Source organism: Silurus aristotelis (assembly GCF_946808225.1).
Source record: "Silurus aristotelis genome assembly, chromosome: 19".
NCBI classification, from domain to species: domain Eukaryota; kingdom Metazoa; phylum Chordata; class Actinopteri; order Siluriformes; family Siluridae; genus Silurus; species Silurus aristotelis.
Window position 1 is genome coordinate 6,731,455 of NC_139592.1, and position 15,411 is coordinate 6,746,865.

Sequence of the window (15,411 nt, forward strand, 5' to 3'; positions counted from 1 at the left end):
AAATGTTAAAAAAAAAAAAAAAAAATTCCTTCTCTTTTCAGCTCTGCTTTGCTCCATACAATTTCTTTAGCAGGACGTTTTTCTTTTTATATGCAGTAGTTAGATGGCAGCATCTCTAAACAAAATACCACCCATTTTTTAGTTTAGGACTATATGGACAAAGGTAGTGTGATACCTGACTTTTGTGGTTCTTCCCCAAACTGTTACCAAACATCTGGGGCCTCGCAATTGTGTATGATGTTTTTGGACATAGTAGCATAAATTGTCCTTTTACTTCAACTAGGAGACCCAAAACTGTTCCAGCATGTCAATGGTGCACAAAGTCAGCTCTATGAAGATATGCTTTTTTTGGGCTTGAGTAGATGATCTTACGTGGCTTGCTAAAGACCCAACCCTACTGAACACCTTAGAAATAAATTAGAACTCTGACTGCACTTGAGGCCTCCTCGCCTACATCAGTACCTGACTTTACTAACACTCTTGTGGCTGAACGAACACAAATCTCCACAACCATCACACTCCGAAATCTAGTGGAACATCTTCCCAGAAGAATGGAGCTTTTTATAACAGTATATAGGGACTAAATGTGGAATGGGATGTTTAAAATGCATATACAAAATCGTTGAACAAACTTTTGTTCATATAGTGTATATACATTATGGCAGTTTTATTGAATCACTTTAGCCCTTTTTTTAATTATTAAATTTTCTACACACATACACATATATATATATATATATATATATATATATATATATATATATATATATATATATATAATGCATGCAATTCTGTATGTTCATGCATACAAAAGCCTTGGCACCCCCATTTTTTTTTTTTTAGTTTTGTTTTTTTATTTTCTGACTTCTGCCTTATTGAATGCAGAATGTTCAGAGACCAGTTTCCCACCCTTAAATGTTTTGTTACTGAAAAATATGTGTCGGAATTGTAACATATTTTATAGCAAAAAAGAAATAATTAAATACATTTTCATAAAGAGATAGAAAAACAGCAGTGTCTTTAGTCAAAGTTTCCAGAGGAACTGTGTCAGATTCTCCAAGATGCTCAGATAACCTCACCAGCTAATTTTTTTTATAAACAGCACAAAGTTTACCTGAAATGAGTGATACTGACATGGTTTCGTTTCGTTACATTACTTTGTACTGTTTTGTAGAGTATCGCTTTTATGTAGAAATGTTTAATTTGATTGTGTTTTTTAAATACATCACAGCATGTTTTTTGTCATTTGGATTTTTTCCACGGTACTGTATATAATTATATATATAACATTGTATAGAACCAAACTAGATTTTACTACTACTTCTACTAATTCTAATAATAAATTGTATTCTAAATAAAAAAAAAATGTGTTAAACAATGAAAGTAAAACTAAGAGTTAAACAATAAAACTGTTGAAGCAATAAAAGAAAATACTGGTATCAACAATAATAAAACAAAAATATATTATTTTTAGTTAATTGTAATTATTTGAATAAAAATTACAAGTGTTACATTTATTATTGAGCTCACTGAGTAGGTAGGCTGCTGTAAGCGAAATATCAGATTATTATAAGGTGTATCTGGGTAGTTCATAGCATTATGACGGATTCAGGAGCACATCAGGTTTATGATTTTAGAGATAAAGTTATATGAATTTCTAAATTTCACTTTGATATTTTGAATCTACTTATTCCTATAAAGCCGCTTTCTGACAGGGTCCATTGTTATAAAAAACTGTCCAAATTTAATTGAAATTGATCCCGAACCCAAAAGTGAAATCTGGTATAAAAAAACGAATTTAATGATTGGCAAATGTTAAAAACCCATATTTTATTTACAATAGAACCTAGAGAACATATCAAATGTTTAAACTGAGGGAATGTACCATTTTAAAGAAAAACTGAGGTCATTTCGAATTTGCTCACAACACATCCCAAAAAAGTTGAGTGGGGCTGGAAAAGTATGTGTTATTGAAAAGAAACTGTATTTTGCAACTAATTCGGTTAAAAGGCAGCAAACTAGTAACATGATTGGTGATGATCTTAGAGAGGCAAAGTCATTTCTCTGTAATTCTCTCAGAGGTAAAATTGGGCAGAGGTTCACCGATCGAAAACTTGAAAAAAAAACAAAATCGAATGAAATTTCAAATCAAATAAACAAGCCAAGATTTTAGCTACGATATGCAGATTAAAAAAAATTGTCTCTGCTTGCTAATTAACCAGTTGTTAAGTCTGCGTCTCAATTTTGAAAACCTATACGTAGCATCGAAAGTGCATCACATGACCGTGAATCTGCATTTTGTTTACTTCTACAAACCAAATAAAAACGTTTCTTTTTAAATGATGTCAGTAAGAAGTCCCTTTTCTGGTTATCCCATTCGCCAAATGTGTTACATTCAGTATTCAGTACTCTTGCTATTCTGCGCTATTGTACATGTGGGCATCTTTTGCAGAGGTGAGGTCACAACCCAAACCGCAACACGCCAAAGTGTACACTGTCAATAAATAAGGTGGTTTTATGTAAAAGCATCAGAACAGGCGTGTAAAAGAAACACGGAGAGCACGGCAGGTCAGATGTCATTAGGATGAGGGATAGCGCTTCTTCCTCCAAATTTAAGGGGAAGAGTGAGGAGGGGGGGGAAAGTGCTCTATTAAAGCCTTGTCCAATCCAAACTCAATAAGATGGCTGTATGATTTGTGAGACTTGCTCGAGTCATCAGGCTCGCCGTGGCAGCGCTGTCTCCAGGCATGCCGCTTAAACGCCGCTCGGCCTCTCTGATTGAGTTTTCGCCACTTTTTAAGTTGCGCCCTGACACTTGATCATTTATCTCATTTGTAAAGATTATTGGTTAGAACACAGAGCACTTTCAGTGCATTAGCAATTTTAGCCTTACAAGAAACACTAGAAAATAATGGTTATTAACAAAGAGTATTTACTGGTATTCAGCAAAGCAACATGCAGCCACCTTTTTAATTTAGGTTAATATTTGGCCTGCCAAAGCAAATGTGCCTTGTACTGACTTAGAGTGATGCAGCTCTGGTGCTTAAAAGCACAATTGCGTGCTGCTACCTTACACTACAGCTCGCGCGTGATCTATACGTCAATAACTAGACAAGACTAAAATCTGCGCAATGTGGTTATAATTGATTGAGATGTCTGAGTGGAACTTGCATAAAGCAGCTATGTCATCTGCAAAGAAAAGCACTTTCCTGCTCCCTGTAGATCACGCGCAACACTCGGGGAAAAATAAATGGACATCTGCCTTATTTGTAATCCCACTTTGAGGTTCATCTCTTAGGCAAGTGTTTGTAAGAAACGCCAGTCCGTCAGCGGAAGCCGTAAAAGCAGCAGCGGACCTTGGGTCATTTCCGCCGATCGTTTTGTTAAAACAATGAAATGATTCAGAACATTTTTTTTTTTTTTTTGATGAAATAAGATGACATTTTATTAATCTCGGCTGGGGAATTCCCGTTTTAGAACTTACAAGAGACAATAGACAAAATAAATAGAGAAAAATATACAAGTGCAAATATATGCATGTATAATATTATAGAAAATATTCAGTAAAATATTCAGTATTTAAATATATATTCCTTTACAGACAGTCTGACCCGCTGTTATATATTTTATATATATATATATATATATATATATGTATATATATTAGTGCTTGTTTTGTACCAATAGAACCAATAGGAAAATCATGGAAGGTTTATACCAATACTGAATCCTTTATCAGGCAATACTCATCTTTAAAAACTACTACATGTACATTCATGCTGCGCGTACATGACCATGCGCATTACAACACGCAACATGACATAAAATGGTATAAAAATAAAAATGAATAATAAAATATATATAAAAACTGTATAAGAAAATGACTTCTAAAAAAAAAAAAGTATAATAAAAAAAAATAATTTATACCAAACAAAAAGTAATTACAATTAAAAAAAGTTCTAATGAAATGAAATCAAATAGAATTTACAATAAAAATCAAGGTAGAATTGTACAATAAATTTGAAAGAGAATATTGAGTTATATACGTGTAGAAGTATTTCAAACCGGGAAATTAGTGGTATACAGTATTTAATTGTGAATATCATAAAATTGTTCATAAAAGACAAACCAGTCATGTTAATTTTTATGTAAAAACATTTCTATACTATTCCAGAAAACTATTTTATTTATTATTTTTAAATCCAGGTCTAATCTTTGTTTGGTACTAGTGGTGGACAGTAACAGTATTAATACTACATACATTTTATCAGTGTTTTCATCTTAAGAAACGTTTACTTCAGTATAATTGAATGCGTGATAGCTTTCTTTACGCTCCGCTACATTTCCGAAAGACAAACCGTTCCTCGTTACTTTGAAGTGTGTATGTAAACTGCGTTAGTCGAAACCCGATTGTGAGGCTCCAGGCGTAACCTCGCGGTTCTGGTGAGAGTGTGTGTGGTGTAGGGGTCTCACTGTGAGCCTAAAACTACAGAAATCTCTCTCCTTATAAAGGTATGAATCACAGGAGAATAGAAGTTATTAAATTGTAGTTGTCATTAACTTTTGATACCCAAGTTCATTCAAAATCAAGTACTTTTACTCGGGTATTTTACTGGAATAATATTAAAGCCGAAGAATAGTACTTTTACTCAAGCACAGGAACGCTGTACTTCATCCACCACTTTTTCGATCCAGAACCAGAAATCCGATCCACCATTTATTATTTTTTTCTGCTTGGTGTCATCTGTAGTGTTTATAATGAGTACAACGGCCTGGGAAAACCCATTACGTAACGGCATTTCTATTAAACAACAGATTTTCCTGACCTGAAATGCATTTTTGTTTTGTATTGTAAATCTGCAGTCATAAGTAAAGCTAGAACATTTTAAAATCCCCCTCCACCCCTCAAAAGTGAAAAAAGATCAAAACCGCGTTTTTTAAGATTTCATTCCGATTCCATTGTTTGTAACCGAATCCACTTATACCTCATCGTCTTCGGCTCGACCGATCCGTGCTCAACACGTAGGAAATAATCGCTGATTCATCCAGTCAGTTTTGTGTTTTGCTGACTAAATCTCTCGGTATTAACGTTATTACGTCATTTTTAAGGCGGAATGTGCGTAGACGTTTGGACAGCCCAAATCCGATTAAGATCTGAACCGATCAGGCAGGTGTCAGTTTTGTTTAGACACGTCGCTATCTAACCTCCTGACATTCGCCGTGTGACGAGAGCTCACTCAGCTACTAAGATTTGAGAACGGTTTGAGACAGAAGGACTTCACTTAGCAGTATTAAACTCATCTCTGTACACCGCATGAGCTCTACAGGGCAGACCCCCCAAAACAAGGGCAGGAAGTAGACTAAATAAAAACATTTCCAAGTCTCGTTATTAAAACCACTTCAAAAATGTGTATTATTCGTTGAAGAAAAAAAAATAAATTCTTGATCTCTTTTGGACATTTTCCAGAATTCATTCCTAGTGACATCTTAAGGGTTTTCCCAGACCAGCACACAAATATTTGAATTAAGGGATTGAATCATTTAGCTGTTTAATCCAGGGCCAACAGCTACACACACACACACACACACACACACACACACACACACGCACGCACGCACACAGGCACACATTCTCTCTTTTGTGAGGTTTCATTAGTTTGAATCATTTCAGTCTTCATCTCGCATTTGAAACCTCTTTGAAGTTGATCTTTTGAATGTACGCTTTCTTTTGTGTGTGTTCGTGTGTGTGTGTGTGTGTGTGTGCGTGAGGTTACCGTAACGGTTCAGCTTCAACCTGCGTTGGGGTTTTTATTACTCACAATCTATAACCCGCTGTCAGGTTTCAGGTGACTGCGTTTAACACGCTTGCACCTTACACAGTTTGCAACAATTTTTATTTATTTGTTTGCTTGCTTATTTGTTTGGTGTTCTCAAAGAACTCCTCAAAGAACGCTTGATTGAGTCACGTCTAATCAAATGATAAAGTGATGGTGAAAGGGGAAAAAAAAACATTTTTATAAATTTCAAGCAAGCCATTTCAGACCCTCGCATGGATTTCAGCACTGTAGCAGTGACGGGTCGTGAACGTTAGTTTTAAACGAGTATTTAATGTGACTCAAAAGAAAGAGTCGTCCCAAAGAGAGAAAGATTTTTCGTTCATTTTCTACCGGACGCGCACGAGCAAAGCAACGCAAAATCTTCGTAGTTTATGTACAGGAAACAGAATTGAGTAGTTTCCTTTTACACTCTTTTAGTTCGAGTCGTTCGTTCTTTAATCATGTGACTCGCATACACGCTGTGCAGTGTGTAATTTGTATGCAGTGATTATACGGAAAAAGATCCGCTTACAACAGACCTGCGATTAAGGAAACTCAAGGAAATCCTGTGGCACAAACAGAAGCGTACAGTAGAATATTAGGGATGTTATTTGTACAAAAAAAATAAGGAATACGAGTTCAGAGCTAAGTGAAAAATCGAATGCCTGTTACTCAGTGTGAGCTTGGAGTGTGGACGTGTGGTCATGTGTAAGATGTGATTCTTAGACATCTCATTCCACATTTAGTCCCCATTTACTGTTCATTCTTCTGTTCCACTAGATTTCATGATGGTTGTGGAGATTTGTGCTCACTCAGCCACAAGGGTGTTAGTAAAGTCAGGAACTGATGTAGGTGAGGAGGCCTCGAGTGCAGTCAGCGTTGTTTCTAAGGTGTTCAATAGGGTACACATTTGAAGCTCTTTAGCAGGCCAAATAAGATCTTCCACTTAAACCGTGTACACCATATCTTCATGAAGCTGACTTTGTGTATAGGATCGCTGTCATGCTGGAACAGATTTGGATTTTCTAGTTCAAGCGAGGCAAACTTTTGAATGCTACAACATCCAAAGACACTGTATACAGTTATGTGCTTTTGACTTTGTGGTAACAGTTTGTAGAAGAACCGCATTTACATTTGCTTCGAGTCTCTTGCAGTGAATGAATCTACAGTGGTACACTAGATTACAACTTAAGATAAGCCTACAAATCTGTTGTTTTTTTTTTTCCCCTCACATGTAGCTGCAAATGTGTGGTGCCCCAATACTTTTGTCCATATACTAAATCTTTTGCTCCAATGTACAGTTTAATTTCAAGGTTTGTGTAATTCCTATATCATTGTCCACTTTATGAAGTTTAGATGCACATTTTTATTAAAAAATAAATCAATTAATAAAACACTACCAGAAGTCTGGTGAGGACCTCATGAAATCCTAAATAATTAATTTACACTGTTTAAAAACGTCTCGAAAAAAAAAAAAAAAAAATGTACAGCATAAACTCCTGGCAAAACACACCATCCGAAAGTATTCGGACACCACAGTTTCTGCAGGTTTCTGATTAAAGTGTTAACTTTCAGCTTAAATGAAAAAGTTCATTGTTCATTAAGTGGAATTTACATTTGTTAGCCAACTTATACTATTAATTACAGTGAGGTGTGAAGGCGGCAAATGTAAGGCTAAAAATAAAAAACCCGAGGTGTAATACAGTGACCAAATCAGCAATCCTAAAAGAAGGAATGCACACACTGGTGAGGTCAGAAACACCATTAAAGCTGGAAGTAAATTGGATGATAGTGGAAATCTGTTTGTGGTAAAAAAAAATAAAAAAAAATAAAAAAAAATAAATAAATAAACAACAACTAAGAACAACATCTAGCAAAATAAAGACCAGCAAGTGCACGATCAAGCAAAACGTCCGCACTTCATTGCTTTCTTTCAAACCCTTCATGATGGTGTACAGAAGCGAAAATACAAACAACCACGTTCCTCTCTAAATACTTGTTTATTTCAGTAACTAAAACTCCTATGTACATGTGTGCAATATATATACAGATGTTTGGCAAATGTAATTTGGAAATCTTATGATCGACGATTTAATTGTCCAGAATCAACAAACGGGCATTTTCTTAATTTCAGTGCTGCGCAAAGTGCAGGAGGGAGAAATATCTGTTTCAGCAGGAGAGCAAAGCAAATAAACAAATAAAATACACAATTAATTCCAAATAATCATCACCAATATCATTATGTATCAAAAGTTAGATCTGACATTGGAAGTTTGGCTCCATTCGAGCTGCATTGAAACTGTTTTCAGCGCTAATGAATATAGTGATGTAATGTATATGATCTATACCTCTCTGATGTTAGCTAAGTTAAACGTATGCTGCTAGATTTAGTTTCACATTACTGAACTTCAAATATTCTCCATTTACCATGGCAGTAAGCGAGAGAGCGGGGGGGTGGGGGTGGGGATTGGGGGGGTTTGACTACCAGGAATTGTCTGTTAATATCGGAGAGTTCAAAACACTTTCATGAATCGTTCCCGATGTGGATTTGCACGTCTGTAGAAATATAACTATAGCACTTTTTTGCCATTGTTTTAGAATTACCGATGATGGTATTGTGAAGATGACGATGTGGTACACGCGCAAACCTACTCCTAGGAAGTTTTTCTTTCGCCACTGTCTCCACTGGGTCGTTCTTTAGAGATACATTTTTAGGGAAATATGTTGAGATTTGTATAGCTGTTTTTGGACAATGTCCATTGTTAAAAGTGCCATTCAGAAGAAATTGGATTAAATGAATAATGTTTATTTATTATGTTTTATATACAGTACTTCATAACTCAGGAAATATTCATAAAAAATAATGGCGTCTGGTATGCAACCTTGTGACAATGTCTTGTCAAAGTGAATGATATTTAATTGAATAGGTGTAACATGTATACCGTAATTTCACCCTATATAAGCCGCACCCACTGAATTTTACAAATATTTTTTTATTTTTAACAAATAAGCCGCACCTGTCTATAAGCATTAGTGTCTACACTAATTAACTTTACACAGGCTTTAACGAAAGACACGTTACACACGGTGTAACGGGTAAAATATGTTGCGCTTCCTTTAGGAGCATAGCGGTATTTTGGGAATAGCCTGCCACTGCATTCTTTAGGTATTACTGTGTGTGTTCAAGACGAGGATTATGTCCTTATTATTTTCTGATGCTGAGTTCTAAGTTTTTTTGACTAACCCTTAACGCTGTTGCCAAGAATAATAAAAAAGCACGGGTTTTGGAAACCTGTCTGTGCTTATATGATTTCTGTTGCAACTGGAGTTAGCGAGCTCTCCCTTCACCCAGACTCAACGCGTTACAACGACTTGTATCTAAACAGTAGCCTACCAAGAAAGTCATTGTTCAATGTCTTCCTCCTTCCTTTCACAACTATTTCTCTCAGGAGTTTATCTTTTGGCATCGCCGTGAGTTAAAAAAAAGGTTTTTTCTCCCGATGCCGTGCAGCTCAGAACACAGGTGAGGTGCGTTTTTTCGTTTCCATTCGGAAATTTCATTGGTCTAATGTTATGGGGTTCAGTTTTTTGGCTTGAAGTTTGTGAAACCGGGAAAAACCCAGGAAAAATACATAAATTAGCCGCTTTGTTGTTTAAGCCACGGGGTTTAAAACGTGGGAAAAAAGTAGCGGCTTATAGTCCGAAAAATACGGTACTTTGCTTGGGGCACCTGAAAAAGTGGACCAGGTCTGGCAGTGTAGTGAAAATTAAAGCCCAATTTGATATTACAGGTTTCGATTGGGAAAGGCGTGTTCTCCTCCTCACCGCGTCTTTATTTGTTTTTCGAAGAGTTATGTTCATGGCCGCCTCGCCTTCGCCTCGCCGTCCCACGTCGTCCTCGGCCCCCCTATTTTCAAAATGCAATTCTTTTGGATTGAAACAGGTCTTTAGTATATGCAATGCATTACCTAAAATGAATTACCCCAGACAAGTGTGCTCAATCACTTCTTATCTTTTGCCCCGCTTAAAGAAAAAGAAGAGTAATCAAAACCTTTCAACCTATTAGAGGGATGACTTTTACAATTGAATCACGGGGACCACAGGTGCGATAACGAGAGCTGCTCGGCTCTGAGCTTGAGTGTGCGCTTCCACCTACCTCCAGATGTTATTTCATGTTTATCTGTTCTTTAAAAGCTGCACTCCGGAGACCCCCCCCTCCCCACATCCTCCCACCCCTATTCACCCGCACTTCAAATTCATGCCGTAATGGCGTTTAAGGAAGGAGGTGTTTTTTATTTTTTTTTATTCTTGCAGAAAGCATGCTAAAGTGGCATATTAAGGGGCATCTCGAAGGAAAACAGGATGGAATCGATCAACACCCCACTGCACTTACAACTACATATGTCCTGATATTTAATTTTCTAGTGCATTAACACATGGTCATTACAACATGCAGCCTCAGTTATTTAATCATAATGCATTTTCTTCTTAAAGAATCGCTGAAGTTTTCAGCCAGGTATTCAGCACTTATTAGATACAGATGAGCACTTCAGCATTAAGTATAGATTTTCAGTCCCTGCTCACTTAAGGCTTGGAGTTTGTCTTAAAGAGGATAATGGCAAATTAAAGTCCATACCCCATTTATTCAGCAAACCCTTGATGGGATAATTTTATAACTGCTGATTCACTCGTTTCCTAGATTTATCTCTAAAGTGGTTTGGTGGTCTAGCCTCTATATACTTACTGTGCAGGCGAGTTTCTCTAAGGTTCCAGCTCTCGGCTGATGATATACCACGGCGCACGAGACGTGCACAGTAATTGCCCGTGGAAGAATTATTCCACCTCTTATTTGTAATGAGCTTTTGAGCATGCCATTTGCCGAAGACTATTGCAGGTTGCTTGACACTTATGATATTTTTTTCTTTTTTTCCTTTCTCTCTCCTTTTTCTCTTTTGCACACCCTCACAGATTGCTACAGCCGTGAAGTTCTTGCAGAACCCCAAAGTCCGCCAGAGTCTGTTGGCTACCAGAAAAGCGTTCTTAAAGAAAAAAGGTGAGTCGTAACAGAAGCCTGGACAATAAGGATAATCCTGTGAGGCCACTCGCTTTTAGAGGAGGAACAGGGTCAGAGGTCGGCACCAGGGTTTGAAGGCCCTAATGGGTCAAGCAAGAAGGTCGATATATATATATATATATATATTTTTTTTCTCCCGTCCCGCCCAACCCCACCCATGTCATAAAGCTCATCCGCGGCCGCGAGGCAGATAAATGACCTGCTCGTCGCGCCGCTACTTCGGGACGCTGAATGATGAATATCGACAAACTCTCCTGTACATTCGGCGCAATTGTCAATTACGCTTCCCTCCCAGCATTTTTAAGGCTTTTACTTAATTTAGCTGTTATCATAAATATTAAAGGCCCGGAATCCATCGGAACATTTTATCGACTATTAGATTAGTGTGGTGTGAGCACAAATTTGCATTCGCTCTAAATTCAGGGCTGTTTATCAATATGCTCGCGTGATGTACACCACACAATGCATCAAACCGCGATTCATTAATCTGCGCTCGGAATTAAAACAGGAGACATGACACTAATTGTGCTTTGACATGTTTCAAGAATTAAAATGGTGGATTATGCAGCGGAAAATGACTCGTTTAGTACTGTACTGATTACTGTATTTGCAAGAACAATAGCGTATTTTTTTTTTTTACCCCCTGTAAGTATATTATACTTAACTCATTGACCCAACTATGTATTATGCATAATGTGTAACACATGATGTGTTGTGCTGTAAAGGGAAAATAGTCAACAGCCCAAGTTTTATTATATCACAGATGTTTTATTATCTTACTTTTTATCCTTTTATAGTTGCGTTTAATGTTTAATGAACACCAGTGAGACGATTTAGTTCCTGTTATCACTTGCCACAAAGCTGCTATAAACTGTTAATCCCTCTGAACCTCCCCATGCATTACCCCAAGGTGATGCAACAACAAATAAATTATATTTTAAACATATCAGGAAGTGAGACATTTGATTTCCTGTTGAAAAAATGATCTCACTGGAGGCTCCTTATAATATTGTTAAGTAAACATCTTGCAGAATTATTTAGCATTTTTATGAATTTATCTGTTTTTGATTATGTGACTTCTGAATGTTTAATTAGGGACTTACTATAGAAGCAAGGTGTATTAGAACAATCACATTTTGTATACACTATATGGAGATGTTTTGGTTCTTCTGCGAACTGTTGCCTCTTATCAACGATTGAACTGTAACGAATGGAATGTAACGACACCCAGATGAGGATGGTTTCCCCTTTTGGGTCTGGTTCCTCACAAGGTTTCTTCCTAATGCCATCTAAGAGAGTATTTCATCACCATAGTCGCCACTGACGCTTTCATTAGGGACAAACCTCTCAACATTATTGTTTAAATAACTGGCAACAAAAGTGAGTACACCCTAAGTGAACATGTCAAAACTGTGTCCAAAGTGTCAATATTTTGTGTGAGCACGATTGTTATGTAGCACTGCCTTATTCCTCCTGGTATGGAATTCAGCAGAGCTGCACAGGTTGTTGCTGGGATACTCTTCCACTCCTTTATAATGACATCACGGAGCTGTTGGATGACACATGGCATTTCTCCACCTTCCGCTTGAGGATCTCCCCAGCTGCTCAATAGGGTTCATGTCTGGAGACATACTTGACCACTCCATCACCTTCACCTTTAGCACAGACGTTCTCATCTTGGCGTTGTGTTGGGGTCGTGATTAGTTGGAAAACTGACATTCGGATCAGTTTCTGAAGGGAGGGCATTCAGAATGTCACAGTACATGTTGGAATCCATGTTTCTCCCAATGTACCACAGCTCCCCAGAACCATGATGCAACCACCACCATGATTGTAGGCAAGACACAATTTTCTTGGTGCTCCTCACCAGGACGTCACCACACATGCTGGACACTATCTGAGCCAAACAAGTTTATCTTAGTCTCATCAGACCACAGGACATGGTTCCAGTAATTCATGCTCTTTTCTTCAGCAAACTGTTTGCAGGCTTTTTTGTGAGCCAGCTTCAGAAGAGGATTTCTTCGGGGACGATGGTTATGCAAACCGACTTGTTGCAGTGTGCGGCGTATGGTCTGAGCACTGACAAGCGGCCCTTCTGCTTCTGCAACCTCTAAAGCAATGCTGCTCTTGTGCACCAGACGCACAGCACAAGGACTCAACTTCTTTGATGGACCCTTGCGTGGCCTGTTCTGAGTAAAACCCTTCCTGGAAAAACTCTGTATGACCCTGACCACTGGACTGTAACTCAGTTTCAGGGTATTACGGATTTTCTTATAGCTGAGGCATTTTTGTGGAAAGAAACAATTCTAAATCTTAATTCCTCAGAGAATTTTTGCCATGAGGTGCCAAATTTTAACTGCTCTAATAAAAGATACACAAATTTGTTTGGTCCTGTCAAGCAGACAAAAACATGAACATGATGAATGTGGCTTTGCATGGTTTTCAGAGGACAGTAAATCTATACTGCTATACAAGCTGCATATTGGCTACTCGAAAATATGTCCAAATTTCATTTATGTAGTATTGTCCCTTGAGAGGTCTTTTAAAATGGTTGCTGAAATGTGAGGGGTGTACTCACTTTTAAGAGATATCCTAAAGAAAATCTTCGAATGTGGTAGCATTACATTTTCCCTTTACTTCAAGTACAGTAGGAGACCTAAACCTGTTCCAGCATGACCATGTGCACAAAGGCAGCTCCACAAAGATGCTTTAAATGGGTTGGAGTGGAAGATTTTGAGTGGCCTGCTACAGAGCTCTGACCTCAACCAAATTTAACAATTTTAGGATTAAACGAAAGGTTGTCTGCACCAGAGGCCTTCTCACGTCATGAATGTTCAAAATGCATATGCATAGTCAGGTGTCCACAAACTTTTGTCCATATAATTTATCAACAGTTAGTTCCAGTTCACTAATCTGATTGAACAAGCTGCCTTCTGATAGAACTTCTGTTAGGGGTAACAGTATTGGGACGTTCACCATGTAAAATTTTAGTCCCACTAAAACTGTTAATACAGTAGAATTTGTGACATTCTCAATTAATGTTATAGGAGGTGGCATCCAAAAGTTTCAGAGCTCGGTGACAGGGTGCGCACGTTGTCAGAATAGCAGACGTGTTAATTCGAAGTTTTAAAGCTGCTTTGAGAGAATGTCGATGGTAAAAAGCGGTATAGAAATTAATTTGAACTTGAACGTGGTAACCCATGTGGTCAGAATAGCTAGTTTCACAGCTCCTGATGTACACAGGACAATGTCTTTTGGCACACTGACTTATAAAGGTCGGTGCTCCCTTTGACTGTGCATGCAGCCTTGTGCTGCCATCTGTTGGCATGTTACAAAACTAGTCTCGGAAAATTTTCCAAAACCCCCTCGTACATGCAGAAGTACATAAAGCGCATGTGTACGAAACAAAAAACACAACACAGTACAGTAAAAACAGTGGATTTCAATAGGAAATGTGGATAAACTATCAATAATTTGGAATAAAGGGAAAATGGCATTGTGCATATAATAAATAGTACTGTGCAACATCTTGTGTCCAAAATGTCAGTTTGCTCAAATCAATCGCTCAGTTATTGAACTGTTGTGGAAAAGCTGTTAAAAAGACACTGAATGTCGTCATGGCTGTGATGAGCTATAGCACTCTGACAGTCACAGCTGTACTCAGTCAGAACTCCCCCCCTTTTGCTTGACTGGCGGTTAATTCATTAATTAATACCAATGAAATATAATTAAAATTGAAAAATGCAACAGGGGAAAAAAAAAATCAATGCTTTAAGATGCATTTATATTTCAAAAAGAAAGAAAGGCGAGAGACTTTCTCATATTTCGGGCTTTTGCTTGTATGTTTTCTTTGGTATTAAACTAGCGGTGTCCACACACAGGAGACGTTTTTTCCACATCACTAATCATATTTTAATTTCTTTTTTCCGCCCTACATAGATTAGAGCATTTTTATGAAATCATTTTTCCTTTCATTTCCTCTAATAAATTCTGTGTGTGTGTGTGTGTGTGTATGTGTGTGTGTGTATGTGTGTGTGTTTGAGTGACTAATTAATCCACAAAGCGCTGCGATTCGGACCCGGACAGTGCCAGAAGGCTTGAAAAGCGAGCAGACGAGTTAACACGAGACTAAATCTATATTTGCAGACTGCTCTTGTTCACTTCATGAAGCTATTATGACTAGTGTCCTCAGAATTTCCCCTCATCAGCGCACCTCTTTAGCGGCAGGTCAGCTTTAATTTATAATTCATAGCGCGCTCCCGCTGCTCGCACAAAGTCCATATTGAACGATGGCTCCTTTGTTTCCTCTTTAACGCCTTCCGTTTTCAAATCCGCATCCAGTTTCAGTTTTTTGTGTGTTTTTAGAGCTGGACTACATGTTAATGATGGAAATACATTAATGGACCTGCCGACCTTTAACTTAACGCTCGCCAATACAGTCTTTGTTTTTTCTCCAACAAAAATAGCGAACAGACACGACTTTGATAGTGTAGGTATTTTCAACTCTCAGATATTAACAGA

The 15,411-nt window shown here is 37.6% G+C and overlaps 1 protein-coding gene across 2 annotated transcripts in view; it reads left to right on the forward strand.

The window, feature by feature from the left end:
* Positions 1-15,411, forward strand: part of pex14 (peroxisomal biogenesis factor 14) — a 112,921-nt gene that overhangs the window by 31,642 nt on the left and 65,868 nt on the right. For both annotated transcript variants that reach the window (XR_014538041.1, XM_083569912.1), the window contains exon 3: positions 10,785-10,869. Coding sequence is in view for 1 of the 2 variants with exons in the window: in XM_083569912.1 (XP_083426038.1) it covers positions 10,785-10,869 (85 nt within the window). In the remaining variant the exon portion in view is untranslated. The remainder of the gene's footprint in view (positions 1-10,784; positions 10,870-15,411) is intronic.